Genomic DNA, 22733 nt, shown 5'->3' on the forward strand with positions numbered 1-22733 from the left:
TGGCTTCGTTCTGCCTCCGGCAAGCCTTTTCTGATTGGTAGAAAAGCCTCGCCCTGGGGAGTTTAAAACCTGGGAGGCGCGCGGCCTTTCTGCACGTCTCACTTCAGAGGAGCGATCCGCGTTGTACCAGGAGCGAGTGGGAGGAGCAGCCTTCATTGGGCTACGTGGAGGGAGGCCCTTTACCCGGGGGCCACTCCTCCCTCGGCCCTTTCCCAGTCTTCTCTCATTCCCGCTTCGCCATCGACAGCTTTGTGTGCCTGGTCAGTGGGGGTTTGGTGCTCGGGCAGGTAGTTTTAGGTCGCCTTACAGTTTCTTCTCCAAGGTACTTGCTTTTTTTTTTCTCTCGCTTGAGCAAATCCCTCCTTTTCTCAGCCTGTTAACATCACCACCTTGAGCGTGTATGGTTCTGTCTTTGATACAGGAGGAGCTACAATCGGAGAAATTAGTTCTCTGTGTGCTTGTCTGAATGCAGATCGGATCACTAATACATTTAGCTCAGTATTGTCAACTGTAGCCCACAGTACGTTTCCAGAGTTTCAGGCAGGCAGGTCTTAACCCTGTGTGCACACCCCAGCTATTTCCCAATTTCACATCCATGCCTAACCTTTCATAAATCAGAGATGGGTGTGCTCATGTTACTATTGGGGTGGCAAAACACAACCCCATAGACATCCCTCATGTGTATACATCACAGTGGGTGACTACTAGAGGTCTGGAACCCATGCATGCATTCCTTCCTCCCTTTGGACTACAGAGCACCATCCTTAGCACACCCTCATTAAAAACAACACCTTAACACTTAGAAGCACACACCCTTAGAACAGCTCCCTGCATCATCTAGGATGCCTATGGAGGCAGTTTTACCATACTTCTCCGCAGGGATGGGACTTAAAAAATTGCTTCCAGTTTTGGGGGCAAAAACTACACATCCTAAACTGAAACAGGCTTGGATGTTTTTGTTTGTTTTGTTTTTAGTTTTAAAACGGACATACATGCGCATTGCCCACTCCTGTACACACAGAGGGACTATATAAGTAAATCTCTGTGCATTTTTGTTTATGTGTATCCACATGTACAGTATGTACAATATATATGTATACATATTCGTGTATGCATGAGTTAGGTTTCTGGTTGCATAGCCAGAGGCTGGGAGTTGAATTCCCCACTGTGTCGTATGGGAGAAGAGCCAGCCTGTGTGGCCTTGGGCAAGCTGCACAGTCCCAGGGTATCCCTAGAAGAAGAGAACGTCAAACCACTTATGAGTACTGTACTCCCTACCTAGGAAACCCTGAAAGAGGGGCTTCTGTATGTTTGAATTGACCTGACTGCCCACAAGACCGATTATGTGTGCATGTGCTTAGAGTCAAGCTTGACTGAGACAGTTCAAAACAAATTTGGTCCTGTTTTATTGTGGCATGTTTTATAAGGGAAAAAAAAACCAGTGGCTATTTTGTGCTCTCAGGCAGCACTTTTTGTTTGCCAATTCTCACTCTCACGGGTTGCATGGAGCCCTCTGTTTCTCAAGTCTCAGTGTGCTTATATATATCTTTAAAAGACAGATCCCACAAGGGTCGCTTCCCTCCGGTCCGCTGCCAACTGCCACCACACCTGGTGCTTATGAAACCACAGGATGCTTGAAGCCACAGCCCACTGCCAGCTGCGTGTGTGGTGAGGACAGCAAGGGGGGGGGCTGTGTTCTGATATGTTCCTGTGATAAAGGTCAAGAGAGCTGGTGCCTGGCAGTCTTGGATAGCAGCCAGCATCTCCGACAAAGGCCGGGGCTGAGGTTGTCCTTGGGCCACACAGCTGGGTCTATAAGCCACCCACAATCTGAATTTTCCATTATCCTTATGGAATAGGTAGGAAATTAAAATGAGGACATGCTGGTCAGCACCAGCATCAAGCGTGTTGTAATTGGTGATGGTGGTGTATGTAGTGAGAACTGGCATTTATTAATCCTCATGTTCTAGGACTCTGCCTGGCACGGAAAAGATCTGATGAGGGATTGCTCTTTGCTTGTCTCCTGGTTTAGTGCCCTGGGTCTTCTCGTTCTCTGTACTCAGCCGGTGAGGACATTGTTTCCCAGGCCAAAGCTTTTCAATCATAGAGCTGGAAAGGGATTATGAGGCCATCGAGTCCAAACTCGTGCTCAGTGCAAGAATCCAGATAAAAGCAGATCTGACAGATACCCTTCTCCCATTGCAGACTCAGAAGATGTGTTAATGTTGAAGGGGATTGTGTGGCAGTGGAGAGTGAGGCATTAGAGAAGTCTCAAAAAGCTTGGAAGCATCAGAGCAAGAAGAGTTCGCTCCCATAAATACTAGCTATTCCCAAGTGATCATCCAGGCCCCATGCTTGGCATGCTTATGCTCCGAGTGACCGTTGGGAGGCAAACTGCAGGGGAGTGCAAAGAGGCATGGTTTGCTTTTTACCTGGTCTTTTGGATTAGTAACCAGGAGGAGAATGTGTGACCGGAAATGGGAACTGTTACTGTTTTGTGCCCCAACTTCAGAATGACCCAGTCAGATTGGCCAGTGGATTAGGGTGTTATGGGAGATGTTGTTCAGAAGAAGGAATTTCCCATCTGTGTGTGGCCCTGCTAAATGCTGACTTGCTACTTCAAATCAGTACAGACAATGGTAAGAGTCCTAAGAGATCATGAGAAGTACCCTTCAGTAACATCTGATGGGCTATTCAATTACCCCTACTTGAACCTAGCATGCATACATTTTAAACATTTGTTTTCTCTGGACATGTCCAACTTTTTTGCTAAATCATATACAGATAGTACTCGTCGTTGTCGTTTAGTCGCTCAGTCGTGTCCGACTCTTCGTGACCCCATGGACCAGAGCACACCAGGCCCTCCTATCTTCCACTGCCTCCCGGAGTTCTGTCAATTTCATGTTGGTTGCTTCGCAGACACTGTCCAGCCATCTGTCATCCCTTTCCTAACATCAAGGTCTTTTCCAAGGAGTCTTCTCTTCTCATGAGATGGCCAAAGTACTGGAGCCTCAGCTTCAGGATTTGTCCTTCCAGTGAGCACTCAGGGTTGATTCCCTTTAGAATTGATAGGTTTGTTCTCCTTGCAGTCCAGGGGACTCTCAAGAGCCTCCTCCAGCACCACAATTCAAAGGCATCAATTCTTCGGCGGTCAGCTTTCTTTATGGTCCAGCTCTCACTTCCATACATCACAACAGGAAAAACCATAGCTCTGACTATTCGGACTTTTGTTGGCAAGGTGATGTCTCTGCTTTTTAAGATGCTGTCAAGGTTTGTCATCGCTTTCCTCCCCAGAAGCAGGTGTCTTTTAATTTCGTGGCTGCTGTCTCCATCTGCAGTGATCATGGAGCCCAAGAAAATAAAATCTGTCACTGCCTCCATATCTTACCCTTCTATTTCCCAGGAGGTGATGGGACCAGTGGCCATGATCTTAGTTTTTTTGATGTTGAGTTTCAGGCCGTTTTTTGCGCTCTCCTCTTTCACCCTCATTACAAGGTTCTTTAATTCCTCCTCACTTTCTGCCATCAGAGTGGTATCATCTGCATATCAGAGGTTGTTGATATTTCTTCCAGCAATCTTAATTCCGGTTTGGGATTCCTCCAGTCCAGCCTTCCGCATGATGTATTCTGCATATAAGTTAAATAAGCTGGGGGACAATATACAGCCTTGTTATACTCCTTTCCCAATTTTGAACCAATCAGTTGTTCCATATCCAGTTCTAACTGTTGCTTCCTGTCCCACAGATAGTACTACATTTCATAATTATTTATTCATTAGGTATTATATTGTAACTCACATTTCTTCTTCAGTCCAAGGTCCCATACATAGGTTTCATTCATGTTGTTCTCACAACAACTCTGTGAAGTAGATTGAGCCTGAAAAGGTGTGTCTGGCCCAGGCTCACTAAGTGAATTTCATGGCTGAGTGAAGAGTCAAATGTTTCTCTCTGTGAACCTGTCTGACACCTCCACTACACTTCATTCAGGCCAACCACAAGAGGCACCTGTTCCAACAGGGAATCACTGGGATGCTAGTTGGGTAAGGAAGTGGAGTTAGCCAGAAAACTGCTACCTCTTAACAAGAAATCTGATGCAGACTTTCCAAACAGCATTTTCTAATGATTCATAAAAATAAATGGTTTCTGACTAATATCTAGTCCTCATATGATGCAGTCTGATTTTCCCTAGACTTAGTATCTGATCAGCTAAATAAATGTGGTGTTGCTTCTTTTGATCACAGAACAAAGGGAACATCTGAGCTGCATATTCAGACTTTAGAATGCAATTTGGCAGCAATCTGCAATAAAATGCATCTATCAGTATTAAAGTGTGTACATTCCTGAAGACCAACCAGGTTGATAGAACCTGTCTGCCTGCCATCTCCTCATACCTCTGAGATGAAATAGCCTTTTTTACACCACACCCACACCTCACATGACTGGCTTGTATTCATGAGCATCACATGCTAGAAGCCCAGAACAGGAATGACTGACCCATCTTGATATGGAAAATGCCAGCCTAACTCAATTTCAAAAAAATTTTGTATGCTGATGAGCTACATGCCTTACTAAAGAAAGAGGGCAACGTGTGGGGGTAGATGGAGAGAGCAATGATATGTGAGGTTGACTTTGCCTCCTCCTTACCTGAAAGTTTTAAGCAGGGGAATCTGCCCCTTGGGTGAAAAAGTGGTTTCTTCGCCCTGAACTATACTGCAAAACCCCTGCCAACCCAGCAGTTCGAAAGCATGTAAATGCAAGTAAATAAATAGGTACCACCTTGGTGGGAGGGTAAGGGCATTCTGTGTCTAGTCGCGCTGGCCATGTGATCATGGAAACTGTCTACGGACAAACGCTGGCTCTACGGCTTGAAGACAGGAATGAGCACTGCCCCCTAGAATCTGACATGACTGGACTAAATGTCAAGGAGAACCTTTACCTTTACCTATACTTCAAGACATCTGGACCTTGCTGTGGAGTTGGTGGCACAGGATTTTTGGCTTATATGCAAGATGTCCCTAGGAGGTCATTGAAGATTTTGAGATCATCAGAGGAAGCTTTTCTCTCAGTCCCGCCACCTTCACAGGTACATTTGATGAGTTTATGAGAATCTTCTCTGCCTCTGCTCCCAAGATGTGGAAGTCTTTCCCATGGGAGGCCAGTCCGACCCCCTTTTTGCTATCCTTCTGGAAGTGCGCAAATAACTGTTTCTTCAGGCAGGCTTTTCCTCAATAACAGGCTGCCTAAGACATGGTTTCTAAACACAGGACTGTTTGTTTTAACATTGCAAGTTGCCTTGGGTCCTTTTGAATTGAAAAGCAGGGTACTGTGGTGCCTCGCTTTACAATTGCCCTGCATTACAACGAAACCGCTTAATGACGATCTTTTTGCGATTGCAATTGTGATCGCAAAACGATGGTCTGAATGGGGGAATTATGCTTTGCGATGATCGGTTCTGTGCTTCGGGAACCGATTCTTCACAAAATGACGTTTTTTGAACAGCTGATCGGTGGTTTCAAAATGGCCACTGGGTGATTAAAATGGCTCCCCACTGTGTTTAGGGACGGATTCCTCACTATACAGGCAGCGAAAATGGTTGCCATATGGATGATCTTCGCTGGACGGTGAGTTTTTATCCCATTGGAACGCATTGAGTGGGTTTCAATGCGTTTCAATGGGGTTTTTGTTTTCGCTTACGATGTTTTCGCTTAACGGTGATTTTCCTGGAATGGATTATTGTCGTTAAGCGAGGCACCACTGTATAAATATTTTAGACAAGATTCTCTGGAAAAGAGAATAAGGTTAGGAAAATACAAAGGCAGCAGGAAAGGAGGAAGATGAAATAGGAGATGCGTTGACTTCCTAAAGGAATACAGCAGAGCAGGGTTGTTGTGGACAAATGATTTGTCCATAGGACACCATAGGTCAGAGCTGACATGTAAAAGTAACAGATAATTCAAGCAAGTAATAATAAAGGGACGTGGTGGCGCTGCGGGTTAAACCACAGAAGCCTCTGTGCTGAAAGGTCAGAAGACCAGCAGTCCTAAGATGGAATCCACACGATGGAATGAGCTCCTGTCACTTGTCCCAGCTCCTGCGAACCTAGCAGTTCAAAAGCATGTAAAAATGCGAGTAGATAAATAGGTACCACCACGGTGGGAAGGTAATGGTGTTCTGTGTCTAGTTGTGCTGGCCACATGACCATGGAAACTGTCTACAGACAAACGCTGCCTCTACGGCTTGGAAATGGGGATGAGCACTGTGCCCTAGATTTGGACATGACTGGACTAAATGTCAAGGGGAAGCTTTACCTAATAACAATAAGGTTAGAGGAAGGACTCTAAAAAGAGAAGTCGTCAAAGACTTCATTGAGGTATTGTTGACACAAGTTGGAACATATATTTTGGGGAGTTATAAATCACAAATGAACTTTTCCAAACTTTGAGTGTGAAGCTGAGTCAGATCAGAAGCAATGCACACTGTTGTTGATTTGCCTGAACCTTTCCCCTCATGAACTGAGGAACAATCTCCTTCACCATAATGTAGACGGGAAAATATCAGCTTCAACTTTGGCTGGACCCAAAGTAATACATATGAGATCACACCTCACAGTCACCCTGCCATCTTTAGACTGTAGCTCCCAGAATTCCTCACCATGATGATGAGGACTGATGGGATTTGTGATTCGAAAACCTCTGGAGCACCACACTTCGCTGACCCTTGCTACAGAACATGCAGTGGTGGTTTCCAGTCTCTTTCAGCCGGTGCAAGACTGGACATTTCTGAAAAATGCCACCCAATGCATATTCCATTCCCCTTTCATGCCTGAGATTCTCTTACTCTAATCATAGCATTTTTAAATAGTTCTAATGATTCCGTCTTTTATTAAAATGTGTGAGAATAATAAGCTTTCAGAGGCACATAGTCCTGAACGGGAAGCAAGGAGTGAGTTTCTACCGCCTTGGTGTTGCAGTACTTCTTTTCTATTCACCCCCTTGTGACTACTGTACAGGCAAAGCCTTCTTGCATATGTGAAAGACGCCTTTGGCCAACTACATCCGTGGGTTGCAGGGTGATTTACCACTTTAGCAAGGGAAGGATAAAACGTGAAGGTAATTTAAAAACCAAGGAGTATCACTGAGATTTGTGGACTGTGCTCAGTTTATGGAGGAAGAACTGGCTTGACATATGCCCATTATACTATCACACCTTGGGCAACTGCCTAGTCAGTTATCCTCTTTCAGCTGATTCTACATCTTAGTGTTTCACCTTCATGTTAATCAGTCCAGATGCAATGCATTTAATGACTTCTCCATATGTATACAATTGCATATATTATGAGATCCTTTGGGATGAACAGTGTTAGTCAAAATACTTGATATTTCCTCGTTTTATTTGGCCCAGAGAGAAAAAAAAATGGTGCCATGCTGTTTTAAGATAGGACGGAGTAGAAGGCAAAGTTGAATCTACTGATGATTGGCAGGGAATTCTTTCTGACTCCCATTAATTTTAGAAAAGCAACAACGAAAAGGCTTCTCCCACCCTGAAAAGGAGGTTGTCAATATAAAGAAAGGTTGGGATAAAACCAAAGCTTGGAGACATTATGTTTTTGCACTATAGGTCCCGGAATTCCAATTGGTGGTTCAGAACAGGAGTGGACTTCTGTATAAATAGCTTATGAGATGAGTTTGTGTCCTGGAAACAAAAATTTGAGCTGAGTAGTGGATGAAGATGCATCATGAAATCTGCTCACTTATCTGTCCTGTTTGTATATTTACGTTCACAAATGACTTTTGTACTGGGATCACATTCATAACATGGATACCAATTGCTTTTCCCAATAACAATGGTCATTTTCTCTTTTGGAATTTTATTGCTATTACAACATTCTGACTGCTCCTGTGAAGTCAGTTACATTGTGAGCCCATTATACTCTTATCTGGCCTGATAAAAGACAGTGCTTGAGGACAGCTCCACTCATAACCACTCCAACCATAAGACAGCAAAACTTGGAGCAGTGTCTTGGCTTTCAAAGTTTTGAGGGTGAGTGTTAAGTGCAAGGCACAAGGAATTTCTCTGAAACTGCTCAATGAGGAAAGGAAGATCTGTTGGATGCTGAGACAAAGATGCTGAAAAGTCTGTAGAGCATCTAAATAGCGAACAAACATGCCACATAGCTTTGCGATTCTGGTTGCTGCTGCTCTGCATTGGTTTGTAACTTATAAAGGTAAGTAACACTTCCATTTAGCTGTTTGGCTGCATGAATTATGATTGCTTTTACTGCACATGTGAATCTTGTTCATTTGTCTGTATTCTGTGTTTTAATATCCATCACTTCACCTGGAATTAAGTCCTACTGAATGCACTAGGGCTAACTACTGAATAAACACATAGTTCTGGGCTGCTAAATGGTACATATCTGATGGCTTCAATTAGTATCCATTTAAGACACCAGACTGGGCAGAAGTTGACAGAGGGTCTAGGTTAGATGTATGTTTTTCTTTTAACTGAGCTGATCAATTTCCACCATTGTAGAGCTTTATCATTTAGGGGAATTAGCCTATTGATTTTTAAAAAGTCACACTCCCCCCCCCGAAAAAAAAGATGGATCCTGATAAATACATATTTCTTGATGACTAGATTTGGGTAAAATGAATTGTACTTAAGACACTAACACTACACATTTGTTTCATAAATTTTCACAAGCTGTAGCAGTTTTCCTGGATTAGTATTACTTGTTGTTCTCTTTTCTAGGCAGTAGCAGCAATACTGGTCTTGCAGGTGCTTCCATAGTCCCAGTTGGAGGTAAATGCTAAGTCTAGATGTATTTAATGAATTTATCAATTTCTACACACCGTAACCGTGTAGTTATGGTTGACTGTATGTTTTGTTTCAGTTTCTTCATACTACTAATAATATCCTATACAGAGAGTAGGGTTGTTTAGACTAAGCTTTAGAGGACTAATGTTTATTTGGAGTGGAAGTTAAGGTACAAGAAGGACACATCAATGTGCCTGCGTTTTGAATGAGGACAAGTGTGTGTATTGCTCCGTGGATTAAAATTATTTGCTTCAGGGAGGTATATTGGTTTTACTGTAAACCTTTGAAGTATCAGATGCTGGGGACGGGTGTGTGTGGATTTGCGTTGGCTAGGATGTCCAAGGTTATGGATACTACCAAATTATCCTGTTTTGTGGACTTGCATATAGTAACTGGCTACCTGTAGGGAAGAAACTGGAGGTGAAGTTGTACAGATAGATCTCCAACCTGGTAATGTGATGTTTTGGTGCTATCTGTGTTCTCCTTGCCTTTTTTCCCCAGACCCAAATATAGCAGTGGGGAAAATATCATCCCAGTCCAGTACCTATGAAGAAAAGGGGACATCAGAGAAGGCTATAGATGGATCATTGGCCAACAGTTATGCCCATGGAGACTGCACTCTGACAAACAAGGAGTTTGAACCATGGTGGATGGTAGATTTGACTTCAGCCTTCCAGGTATCTGCCGTGGTGATAACCAACAGAGGAGACTGTTGTGAGTCACGGATAAAAGGAGCTGAGATTCTGATTGGAGATTTGCCGCAGAAGGGAGGTACAATGAACCCCAGGTATTTGCTTGTTGTCTAATATTGTTAAGATATCAGCTTTAATGGGAAGCAGATTATGACGCTGTTCAGCAGGATCTTCCTAAGCAAACACACTTAGATTTAGTTAGTGGAGCCAACTCCCAAGCATCATTTGGTAAGCTTCCTTTTCTGGATTACAAGTCCCAGAATCCCACCTCAAACTTTTCCATGCTTTAGAACCAAACCCAAGAGCAATTAATCTCTATGCATTCAGAAGTGATAAAAATGAAAGGCAGAAGGGTTGTGCCCTGGCCTCTCCTCTACCTCTTCTACCTTTGTTAATAGGGAAGGCCCGAAGAGTAACTATAACTGCAGTCATTGCATTCAGGGTTGCTACGTAATTACCACAAAGGGCTGTGATCTCACCTTTTCATCATGGTTACGGTTTCTTTTTAGAGTGCCTCTGTCAACACATATCCTGCCTTCTATCTCTATCGTTTTTGAAGAACTCCATATTTCTGCAGAACCTACTTTCATATATGTCAGTTTCAAAAAAAGCATGCTGTGGCTGCGCGATGAGACCAGTTCCTCAAAATATTTCCCATTTCTATGGAATGGACAACAAATCTGACAAAAATCCCACAGGACTGGCTATAGCTTTTGTGGTACTTCAGATTGTGGGTAATCCAAATTCATTTTAAGGTCTTTAAAACCACAACTGGTTTTAAAGGATTGTGAATCAAAAGTGTTATCAGCTCCAAACAGCTCTGATATACAAATGGGATCTGCAACAAAGTCGTCCTGCTCTTTTCTAGCATATGCTCATCCATCATGTTCTTATTCTGCCACGGCCTCTAAGAATATCCACTGCTCCTTAAGCTATAGGGTGGGCATTTCGAGCGCACCGCATAACGATGAAATCGCATAGCGATCCGTTTTTTTGGATCGCTAATGCGATCGCTTAATGTTTTTTGAATAGGGCTAAATTCGCTTTGCGAAGACCGGTAAGCGTTTCGCTTACCGATCTTCACAAAACGAAGCCCGACTATCAACTGTTCGGCGGCCAAAATGGCCACCGGAAGCCCAGAAATGGCCCAAAATGGCCACGCGCAGCGTTTTCGCGCCCTTGTTAAGTGAGGCGAGGGCGCGAAAATGGCTGCCGGCCATTACGAAGCTTCACTGAACGGTGAGTATTTGGCCCATTTGGAACGTATTAAACGATGTTTAATGCGTTCCAATGGGTTTTTTTGATCCGTTCAACGATGCTTCAGCATAGCGAAGGTTAATCCGGAACGGATTAACCTCGCTATGCGAGGCACCACTGTATCTGTTTTCTGCCTGGATAATGCAAGTTTGGATGCATAAGCATCCACACTCTAAAAAATAAGTTTGCTCTTCTCTTGTGCCTCTTCTGAAATTATTAACTATAGCAGTGGTTCCCAAACCTTTTTGACTTGCAGCTCCCTTGACTTTACTGGTCACTAGCCCTGGCTCCAATACAGTAGGACTGTCATATCCATGGGATCAGTACCCATAGTTTTACTTATCCACTGCCTGAAAAAAAAAATGAAACACATCAACAAACATTCCCAAGGTGTATTACTAGGACTGGCCACTAGCTAGAACCAGAGATTATGCTAGATATGCACATGGTTTAATGGGAATGCACTTGTGGTCTGACTTCTCCGAGGGAAGCCGTTTCTGGAAAAATGGAGGAGGGAAGGCTCACTTGCAAACAGAAGGGCAGGAAACCCAGACTGGGCCAGGTTTCCCTTTCTGCACCATGCGTGGATGGCACTGAAATTGCAGGTGCTGCAGGATACTTTTGGAGGGGGGGAAGGGAGGGGGAGGGTTTAGAGCAGTGGTCCCCAACCTTGGGCCTCCGGATGTTCTGTCAGAATATAGAAATTTTATAAGCCTGAACCTGTATATGTGTTTCATTAATGAGCTGCCATTGTGCACAGATGTGAGAATGCTGAATCACTCTGGAGCTGATGCAATGATTTGAAATCAAAAGAAGACCACGTGCAAGAGAATGAAGCCATCTGCATTCTGATTGGACTGAATTAGCCATGTACATGTATATAAGTGGACTGTGTCTTTGCTTCTCTCTCTTCCTCCACTATCACTTGCTGCCACACATGCTGTCAGACTGTACAAAGAGTTCCTGCCGTGCTGTTAAGATACCTACCTGTATATAACTGTAAATACGTGTAAATACAACCGTCTTGCAACAAAAGAATAACTCTGCGTTTTCTACTGTCGCCAAAACCGTAACAGAGGTTCTGGGCCCAGCAACGTGTGCTGCGCAAGCCAGACAGAGTCCAGACGGCAACACAAGAAGAACTGGTAAAGTGTCGGTGGTGAGTAACGTGGGTGAAGTATATTAATGAAGGAGGAGAGTGAAAGTGGCAGTGAAGTAGAAGATTTGGGAGAAGACAGTTCGTCTGTTACCCCAGGAGGGGAAAGGAAACAGAGAACTGCAAGAGAAGGCAGGATGGCGCACAGCACAGGAAGCATAGGAGGATTGGCTATAAACAGGCTGAATGACAGAAACTAGAGAACATGGCTAGAGGTGTGAACATAAAGGATTGTAAAAATTACTTGGATTGCCAAGTTTGTAAACAAAGCAAAACGCATGTTGCTCCAAAAGGGAGACAGAGTGTCAGAGAGACAAGCAGGCCATTTGAGTTGGTACATGCTGATCTGATAGGGCCATTTCCACCCTCATTAGGAGGGGCAAAATATGCACTGGTGATTGTGGATGATTATACACGTTTTTCATATTGTTTCACACTGAAGTCAAAAACAGGTTTTCCAGACATTTAAGAATTGGCTGAAATCAGTTGAACGGCGCTTTGGCCACCAGGTGGCGCAATTGCAGTCTGACAGCGGTTCAGAGTTCATGAATACACAATTCCAAAGATGGCTAGAATGCACAGGAATCAGACACAGAAAAACAAGCCCATATAGTCCATTTCAGAATGGTGTGGCCGAAAGGAAAAATGGGGTGCTCCAGGAAATGAAGGATGCACTGCTAGCGGACGCAGGGATGCATCATGGGTTTTGGGCGGAGGCGTTGAAGACATCGAATTTTTTGGTGAACAGAATTTGGTCATCCACCATAGATCAGACCCCATATTTCATGTTATTTGGGAAGGAACCTTCTTTGAAGCACTTAAGAGTGTTTGGATGTACTGCTTGGGTACATGTGCCAAAGCAGCTAAGGAGAAAAGGTAAAGCGAAAACAAAGAAAATGAGGTTCTTGGATTATGAGCCTGGCTCAAAAGCGTACAGATTTGTGGATGGTAACAGAAACATTGTAATTTCCAGGTCTGGCAGCTTCAATGAGGGAGAGAACTGGGACAGGGTACATGCAAATTCACAAATATATATCCCATTGAATGACAGAAGAAGAAGTCAGTTTAGACAGACAAAAACACATGAGCAAGACACAAAGTCCTCTGCTGATGAAGATGAAGAAGATGTTGAAGGACACGAAGAACACGAAGAAAAACACATTAGTGAGATTAGTGAATCAGAGATAGAGACAGAAACACAAGGTCCTAGGAGGTCTGAAAGGACAAACAAGGGTGTGCCACCCAAGAGATTTGGAGTGGGTGGTGTGAGAGTCTGTCATGTTTATGTAGAACCCAGAAATTACAAAGAGGTTATGGAACTTCCTGTTTTTGAAAAGAGGAAAAAGCTAGATGCCATGGATGAGGAAATGAAATCCATGGAGGAGCACAAGGTGTTTACAGAAATAAAGCTTCCTACAGAACGCAGAGGTTACAGGTAACAAATGTGTGTTTAAATGAAAGTTAGAAAAACATGGTTCTTGAATGAAACAAGTGGTGCAAATAAAAGTGGTGCAAGAGAACACTACATGTATACACATGGCTGAAACGGAAAGAGTGAAAAACAGAAGTAAAAATATTGACATTAGGTATCATAATGTAAGAGAGGCTATAAGAGAGAAATTAATTGAATTAGAATATTGTCAAATTGAAGATAACATAGCTGATATACTGACCAAACCTTCATGTACACAGAAGCATGAGAAATGTGTAAATGAGCTGGGAATGTGTTATGTTCAGGCATAAAAATTAGGAGGGGTGTCAGAATATAGAAATTTTATAAGCCTGAACCTGTATATGTGTTTCATTAACGAGCTGCCATTGTGCACAGATGTGAGAGTGCTGAATCACTCTGGACATGATGTAATGACTTGAAACCAGGAGAAGACCAGGTGCAAAGCATGAAGTCATCTGTTTTCTGATTGGACAAAATATGCCATGTATATGTATATAAGTGGACTGTGTCTTTGCTTCTTTCTCTTCCTCCACTATCACTTGCTGCCACACATGCTGTCAGACTGTACAAAGAGTTCCTGCCGTGCTGTTAAGATACCTGCCTGTATATAACTGTAAATACGTGTAAATACAACCGTCTTGCAACAAAAGAATAACTCTGCGTTTTCTACTGTCGCCAAAACTGTAACATGTTCTTGGACTACAATTCCCAGAAGCCTTCACCACCACCTCTGCTGGCCAGAATTTCTGGGAGTTGAAGTCCAAGAACATCTGGAGGCCCAAGGTTGGAGACCACTGGTTTAGAGGATTCTGTGGCACCCCTGGGTTGGTTTCCTGGTGCCCCATAGAGCCACAGCGCAGAGTTTGGGAACCACTGAACTTCTCTGTGTTCAGATTCTGTGGTAAACAAGCTGCTGTCCAGCATGTTCCCCGTCTGCTCTGTTCATTCTGAGTTCCTTCAGATTCAGGCTAGTTCTAATGTTGGTGAGTTTCCCAGTGTGGGCTTCCCACATTGCACTCCAACGGGGCTGATCCCTAGGGTGCTTTGCTGCTTTGTGTCTGAGTAATGGTCTCATTCCTTGGCAGGTGTGCTACAATCAACAGCCTGGGGCTCGGGGAAACCATGTCCTTCAACTGCGGAGGGATGCAGGGCCAGTACGTGACCATTACCATCCCTGGGAGAAATGAATTCCTCTCACTCTGTGAAGTCCAAGTTCTTGCACACCCATGGCTTCACATAGGTGAGTAGGTGGCTCATATTCAAGATGGGGTGGAATCCTGATAATCCTGTTTGTTGCGGCCCAGCTGCAGGCTCCACCTGGACTGGAATAGCTATTTCAAGACCTGTTGGCCCAGTGCCTGCATGTCTGCCATTTGATGATGTGTGGAAGGAATGTTGGCATCAGAGGACAAAGAGTACAGAGTGTGCACCTGAAGACCAGATGTCTCCCATGATCAATCCCAGCCTTCTAAGAGCCATTTCCTCTCATCAGTCTCAGGAGAAGCCATTCTTTTAATGTTTCTATGCCTGCTTTCTCTAAGGAAACTTGACCACCTCTGTCCTTTCCTGGTTTCCCACAACCCACCATTTGGTTAAACATAAGGCTTATCAGTGATATGATACCTTCATTAAGCAATGTTAGAAACTCAGACATTACTTTTATTTTTTTTGGTAGTTCATGATGGAGGGCGGAGTCCTGTGAGAGACAGTGAAACAGATTTAGGTATGTTCTCCTTTATGCTTCTTATTGGTGTTTAATTTTAATCTCTTCAGTGGAAGGCCCTCAATGTGTTTCTAGAACAGTAGCTGTGCTAGCCATAGAACTAGTCAAGATACCAATTGTATAATTAGGAGATGGGGAGGATTTTTGCTCTAAAGATGCAGCTGTTCAAGGTTGCCATAACCTACCAATTACTGAACAAAAGCAAGTGAATAGTTTGTTTTAACCGTTAGGATGCTGCATCAGAAATAACAAAAGAGATTTGTGGTGTCTCATTGACTAACAAACTTACCAATTTTTTGATGTTTGTTTGCTTCTTTCTAGTACTTGTAACTAAAATAAACCAATGATTAATAGAAATTTGAAGACAGATAAAACAAAACTTTTTTTGTGTGTAGCTTGTAAGTTTAGTATTTACTACCAGAGGATGTTATGATAGCCATCGGTTTGGAAGGCTTTTAAAGAGAGATTAAAAAAATGCATGGAAGATAAAGCCAAAGTGGTTTTAGAAAACCACCAGTATCAGCGGCAGCCTACTTCTCACTGCCTGTTGCTGGAAATGATTTGTAGGAAGATGCTGTTATACTTATGCCCTTTGCATCTAGTTAGCCTATTTGGGAAAACAGTCCTTTTTAGAAGAACCTTTGCTCTAATCCAGCATGACTCTTCTTTCTATGAACACTTCTATGAACAGAATTAATATTGATTCTTAGGAAAAATGTGTTATTAGGGATTTAGACCCAGTGAGAATACAAGCATGACTACAACTATCCATTAGTTACTTCAGTATGATTGATGATGCTACAGCTCTCAGAATCTGCCAGTTAGCATGTTCACTGGAGATTAGCTAAGGGAGTCTGGGAAATGTAGTCTGAAAAATAAATTTCCCCTGTTCTGACTTAGGCTTCTTTGCGGGCTGGTTCAAGAGGGTGTGCTGTCTAGAGCTCTGGGTTAAGAAACAAGCAGCAGCTGTGATGTTACTGTATTAAACATGGACCTCCTAGAAATTCCATGTGGACTTATTGTGCTAAGTAACTGATTTCTTGGCACTATCATCTCTTGTAGGTCTGCAGGGCAGAGTGCTGAGTTTTCACAATCAGTCCAAGAGCAGTTTTGTTATCATCTCTCCAATGCAGCCCCTGAATCTGATGGAGTTCACACTATGCATGCGGGTTGCAGTTGAGGATCTGGGCGAACGCAAGGTCATCCTTTTCTCCTATCACTCTCAGAATGATGAACTGAGGATCTTTCGTGAAGGAAAGGGCCGCTTCAGTTTATACATGGGGGGTCAGAATGTCATGTTTGCCCTCCCTGATCTCAGCACTTTGGGGAGCCACATATGTGTGACCTGGGAATCCAAGCTTGGCCTCACAGCCTTTTGGATGAATGGACAGAGAAGCATCCGAAAAGTGCATAATGTGGGGCATATCCTTCAGTCAGGGGGCACTGCGATTCTTGGACAGGATCAAGGGGTGCAAAGTATGTCAGAACAGGAGGAGCGGCGTTTTGTGGGGGAGATAACGGAACTTTACATGTGGGATTATGTGCTGAAATCAAGTGATGTGCAGGATGTATTCCAGGTCCGTCAGTTTCCTAAAGGAAACATCTTTGACTGGAAAATGTTATCATACAAAATTACAGGGAGCGTGAAAGTATTGCCTAGGGACTAATGACTAAGGAGGATATACATTGACATCACTGTGCATGTAGTTTTCCATTTTGTAAAAAAGCATGAATTCCCTGCCTCTGAGCTGTGGAAACTAGATGACAAAGTCTTGAAGTATTTGCACACTTACTGTATATACTCAAGTATAAGCCATACCCCTTGGCTTATACTCGAGTCAGTGTCAAAATTACATGTTCTCCCCTGCAATGCTGGTGTTCTCTGGACTCCCCCACTCATCTATGGGTGCCTGCAGCCTCTGTGGGTGGTCCGATGACCCAGGTTAAGTACACTGCATTTCTACTTCCAGGACACTCCCATCCTCCTCCTCCTCCTCTATGTACCCACCTTCCTCCTCCCACCTTCCTCCTCCATCCTCTGTCTCCCTCCATCTTGTTACACAGCAGTACAGAAGTAGATAAGCGCAGCATCCGGTATGAGTCCTCCCTCCACAGGCAGTGAAGTGTGTCTTGCAGCTCAGAAGGGCAGTATCTTCAAAAACATTTTCTAGATTTTGTACATCTTAATCATGTCCCCCCTTTTCTCTAGACTAAAGAGCCCCAAATGCTGTAGCCTTTCCTCATAAGGGAGGTGACCCAGCCCAGTCATCATTTGAGTTGCTCTCTTCTGCACCTTTTCCAGTTCCTCTATGTCTTTTTTCAGGTGCGGCAACCAGAACTGTACACAGTACTCCAGGTGCAGCCTCACCAGTGTTTTGTACAATGGCATTCTAATGTTGGCTGTTTTATTTTCAGTTCCCTTTTTAATGATACCTATGATGGAACTGGCCTTCTTCACTGCCGCCACACACTGGGTTGACACTTTCATCGAGCAGTCCACCGGAACACCAAGATCTCTTTTCTGATCTGTCATGGACAGCTCAGAACCCATTAGCCAATAAATAAAGTTTTGAGTTTTGGCCCCAATGTGCATTACTTTACATTTTCTTATATTGAAGCACATTTGCCATTTTGCCGCCCATTCTCCAAGTTTGGAGAGATCCTTTTGGAGCTCTTCACAATCCCTTCTGCTCTTCACTACCCAGAAAAGTTTTGTGTCATCTGCAAACTTGGCCACCTCACTGCTTATCGCTGTCACCCAGGTCATTTATGACACAGGTTGAAAAGCGCCGGTCCCAGGACAGATCCCTGGGGCACACCGCTCTTCACCTCTCTCCACTGTGAAAATTGCCCATTGACACCTAATCTCTGTTTCCTGGTTCTCAACCAATTCTCAGTCCATAAAGAGGACTGTAGGGATCACCCTGCTTCGGCTCAGGTAGAAGATTGTTGGCATGTACCAATGAGAGCTGTTGGGAGGCAGAGCTAGAGAAACCAGAAGGGAGGGGTGAGTCAGAGTCTGAGGAGTTCAGTCAGAGACAGAGAAGAGAGAAAAGAGTTTTGGGGGGTTCGAGGCAGAGAGAGTGTTTAAGGAGTGATTAGTCAGAGTGTGACCTGTATTAATGAAGATAGAAGAGGTTAAAGTAAAATACTGAAGCTTTGTGTAACTTTTAGAATGTGCTTAAGAACTAGTCCTAAAACAACGTGTAATTAATAAACCTGTTTCTGTTTAAAAGTTCAGTACTGAACAGACCTCAGTCTTTCATAGGAAATATAGGTTGATAAAGAGATCAACACGTGGGAGTGTGTTAAAGGGCGTGTTGGGGTACCTTTGTGAGCTCTTTGTTTGGTGAAACAAGCAGGGGCCACGGGGTAAGCGTCACAAAGATCTGCCCTCTTATCCCCTGACGGTGGAGTTTTCTCGGCAGCCTTGGTAAGGGACCATGTCAAACGCCTTCTGAAAATCCAGACAGACAATATCAACATGCTTGTTGACCTTTTCAAAGAATTCTAAAAAGTTTGTGATGCGAGATTTACCCTTACAGCTGATTTTCCCTCAGCAAGGCTTGTTCTTCTATGTGTTTTAAGATTTTATCTTGGATGAGGATTTCCACCATCTTCCCCGGAACAGATGTTAGGCTAACTGGCCTGTAGTTTCCCGGGTCCCCCCTCTTTCCCTTATTAAGTCTTTGGGTCTGAGTCATTTGCCCCGCCCCCCTCAGACTTGGGACTAAGAACTTGATACTAAGGAACTGGGCCTCCCATCCCCACCGCCACCCCAGCCACCATCAGCTTACCTCCTCCTGCTGCTCCTGATGCCTCCATTCAGGAGCCAGGCTGTTGCCTACCCCCATGCATGTACTGAGCAGCTGATAGCACAGAAGAGGCAGGCCCCCTGAAACGGGAGGAAGGCAGAGGGCTTTTCATTGTGACACTCTAGCCTGCTGTACTCTGACAGCAGGTTCTCGAACGCCCCTCCGCCTCTTGCTGCAAATTGCCCTGGTGACACTCTGTGTAAGGCTAGAGCATCACCAGGGCAACTTACAGAAAAAGGCAGGTTGGAGCACCCACCCTCAGATTACATCAGGCTAGAGCATCACCAGGGTGACTTATAGGAAGAGGCAAGTCAGAGGACTTGCCCTCCAACTACAGGGAGCTAGAGCATCCGATGCAATGACTTTGTAGATGGTGGCAGCGGCAGCAGAAAGGCTGGCAGGGGGCCATAGGGACTTGGCAAAGCAAGTCAGACAAACGGGTCCATGTTGCAAGCTGCATCAGAAAATCCCAAGTCAAGTCTGACTCAGCAGTGAGTCCTGATCCCTGAAATGAGAATGATTTTTGCTTGTCTCTTAAAGGTCTGTTTGAGAACCTGCTTGCAGCCAAATCTTCTTAAGCCACTTCACAATATGGCAAATTCAAAGAAGAAGACTTGATTTGATTTGTTTTCACCAATCTCACATACACTGGAAATGAACAAAAAAAAAGGCAATCCTTCCCATACCCCAAATTAGACACTCCTGGCAAGGGCCAGAAAGGTGTGATTAGGAATGCTTTGCTCCAACAAAGGCATCCGATCACTGGCTTTAGAAGCGAACCAGCTTATCTCCACAGCAGACCAAACAGGCAGCTAAATGCCCATGTATTCACCCTCTTAGTTGCATGTTAAGGGTTTCTCTTCCCCTTCTTTTTAAAGAACAAATGAGAGCAAGGAAAACTAATTGCTGCTTTTGATCTAGCAATTTATTCACAAAAAAGCATTTTTATGGTAGAAAAAGGAGATCTTGGTTAAGAAATGCAAAACATCTTTCCCTCTTTAGCTAGCTGGCATTCAGTTCTGTGGCTCTTTAAAAGACATAACACCTCATACTTATTTATATTGTCTGCTGAAAGTCTCTGTAACACAGTGGGTGAAAGGAGTGTGGCTTTTAAATGAAAAACCAGTTCAAAATCAGGTCAGTACCAAGAACTGTGGTGCTGGAGGAGGCTCTTGAGAGTCCCCTGGACTGCAAGGAGAACAAACCTATCAATTCTAAAGGAAATCAAACCTGAGTGCTCACTGGAAGGACAGATCCTGAAGCTGAGGCTCCAGTACTTTGGCCATCTCATGAGAAGAGAAGACTCCTTGGAAAAGACCTTGATGTTAGGAAAGTGTGACAGCAAGAGGAGAAGCGGACGACAGAGGATGAGATGGTTGGACAGTGTCTGTGAAGCTACCAACATGAATTTGACACAACTCCGGGAGGCAGTGGCAGATAGGAGGGCCTGGCATGCTCTGGTCCATGGGGTCACAAAGAGTCGGACACGACTAAACGACGACCAAGAACTTGAATCCAAACACTGGGTTCTTTTCTTCTTTCCAAAATAGATCCCACACAAATCACCACTTTGCACAACCACAGTGTGTATGAATGGCTGTTATCCCAGCTTCTTTGTAGTATGCATAACAGGGAGTTGCTGTGAATGTGACAACAGGCAGATACACAGGTGCACTCATGCATCCACATTTGATTTATATTGTGTGCAAAACCACTGATGTTACAAATGGGGCTAGAGATTTTGAAAATCTTAATGCAAAGATTCTTAGCGCAAACGAGCATTACTGTGTGAAAAACATTCTGATTCATTTTTCTGTGTTCTGCAAGGTGCAGTCATCATATAACCTTTATGGACTGTTTGGTTCAAACCAATGGGTAGGAAGGGGTTGTGATTCAAGGACTGAATTGAGAAAGATCTGGAGATGCATGGGTTGCTGTTCCCCTGGGGGATGATAAGGCCCTTGCCACCTTGGCTTAGGTAGCAGAGTATCAATATGTTTGTGCAGGAGGGGCACCGGAAGGCTGAATCCATATAGTGATTGTGTATTTGCAATTGCATTTTTTTTATTTTAGGGCTTCAATGGCTGTACACTTGGATTTGTTTGCTTCATATAGTGGATCTCCTAACTCTGTCAAATATATGTGGGACTTTTTTTTATTTGGCTTCAAAGAGACAATTGTATTTTTCCTTGTTTCTTCGAGCAACACCTGCTCTGGAGCTGGTGAAAAGAACCTGGGATGTTCAAATAGTAGCATCTGGTTTTAGGCTGTGTATATATCACTGTTATTGTCACTTGTTCATTCTCTCTCTCTCTCAAAACATTTTTGTAAAGTTTGTATTCACAATAAAAAAAATCCAAATTTATTTCTGTATTGTTACCTTTACATCCTGCCTTTCCACCAAGATACTCAAGGTAGTACAGATGTTACTTTCAGTCCATTTTTACCCTCACAACTACTTTTCATCTCTCTCCATTGTGAAAATTGCCCATTGTTCATTTACTTCCATTTCTTTTTGTCCAGTGTGCAGACCTATGTATAAAAATGAATTAGAGGCGTTAACAAGGCAGAGTGGCACATCCACAGAAGGTTCACATTCAATTTGCCACTCCTCCATCATGATTAGAAGTGGGGAAAGAGAAAGGAAGACAAAGGAAAGTATGTTTTTTGCCTTAGAAGTGAACTTCCGCTGCCTCTCCTAGTATAAAGTCATTGCTGAAATCATCAAACTCCTGTGGTGGCAGCCGAAATAATTTTAGATCCAGGGCACAGGAAGAGTGGGGTCAGAGAGAACAGGCAGAAGGTGTAGAAAAGGAGGCTCCCTGCACTTCCTTTTAAAGAAAGAATCAAAGAGACGTGCCCGTTCACTCGGGGTATGATTAGATAGTCAAGTCATCCTAGGTGGGATTAGGCTAAACAGAGTCACTACACAAAGTGTAGTATGCCATGTAAAACGATCTTTGAATTCACACACAAGCACCTGGTAGTTTCAGGTGCTGTTTTCCTCCACATTTCATCTTCACAATAACCCTCTAACATAGGTATGAGGGTATACTTGGACCAAGGTCACCCAATGAGTCTCCCCAATTGCTGGGGAGAGATTTGAATTCAGCTCTACCAAGTCCCACTCCAACAATTTAACCACTACATCACATGGTTACTGAAAGGAAGGTAGTATATTGGCCAGGAGAAGGGTTAAGTGTTCTCCTTCACCCATTACTTCTGTATTACAGCTGTCCCCACCACATCCTGTTGCTTTGTGGCAGGGCTGAATCCTATTAGGCCTATGAAGTGGTCATTAAAGTCATTTCACCCGAAGGCTTTGGTCTGAGATTAAAATCTGTTTCCCTGTTATGAGGTCTTCCATGTTCTTTTCCCACATGGTCCTGTTAACATTGTACATTGTGTTTCCATTACAAGTTCTACTCAAGGAAGCATAAGAAAAGTCATACATACCTTTCTTTCCAGCTATTTTGTCCTGTAGAAGAAACAAAGTAAGATGCTTAAGATTTCCACAATCTTCACTTGGTGATCAAATGATCAACTGATGACACAAGCTTGTGTTCGCGTTTGTATAGATAAGATGTGAGATGCAGAATACTTGAGACCACAGCTGGGGAAAGCACTGCATACAGGTTGTATTACTTCTGACTACGTGCAGGTCCCATCCTTCTTTCTGGTTTCTGTGTAAGGAAGGAATAATGTTTAGAGCTTCCACTTGAAATCCAGGCACACGGCAGGTTATTTAAGTTCTTTTCAGGGTTAAGCTCAAAAATGTGTGAAGAGGTCAGCAGTGGTGCAGATGGTACCTTTACCTTCTAC

The 22733-nt window shown here is 43.7% G+C and overlaps 1 protein-coding gene across 3 annotated transcripts; it reads left to right on the top strand.

The window, feature by feature from the left end:
- Positions 1–22132, top strand: LOC144583079 (C-reactive protein-like). Of its 3 annotated transcripts, XM_078376091.1 has the most exons (5): positions 1–8800; positions 9317–9602; positions 14459–14613; positions 15049–15096; positions 16159–22132. In XM_078376091.1, the coding sequence occupies exons 2-5, from the start codon at positions 9466–9468 to the stop codon at positions 16761–16763; spliced, it is 945 nt and encodes a 314-aa protein (XP_078232217.1). In that variant the 5' UTR covers positions 1–8800; positions 9317–9465; the 3' UTR covers positions 16764–22132. The 3 variants fall into 3 exon arrangements, with proteins under 3 accessions (XP_078232217.1, XP_078232218.1, XP_078232216.1); XM_078376092.1 differs by lacking the exon at positions 1–8800 and having other exon boundaries at positions 8827–9602; positions 11525–14613; XM_078376090.1 differs by lacking the exon at positions 1–8800 and having other exon boundaries at positions 8827–9602.
- Positions 22133–22733: the final 601 nt, after the last annotated feature.

Source organism: Pogona vitticeps, chromosome 5, assembly GCF_051106095.1.
Source record: "Pogona vitticeps strain Pit_001003342236 chromosome 5, PviZW2.1, whole genome shotgun sequence".
NCBI lineage: Eukaryota > Metazoa > Chordata > Lepidosauria > Squamata > Agamidae > Pogona > Pogona vitticeps.

What these genes read in the sequence shown, in the direction of transcription:
- LOC144583079 (XM_078376090.1), top strand. Translation starts at nt 9,274, where the DNA reads ATGTTTTGGTGCTATCTGTGTTCTCCTTGCCTTTTTTCCCCAGACCCA. An exon ending in ACACCCATGGCTTCACATAG is followed by an intron (nt 14,614 to 15,048) that starts GTGAGTAGGTGG and finishes TTTTTTTGGTAG; the next exon opens with TTCATGATGGAGGGCGGAGT. An exon ending in AGACAGTGAAACAGATTTAG is followed by an intron (nt 15,097 to 16,158) that starts GTATGTTCTCCT and finishes CATCTCTTGTAG; the next exon opens with GTCTGCAGGGCAGAGTGCTG.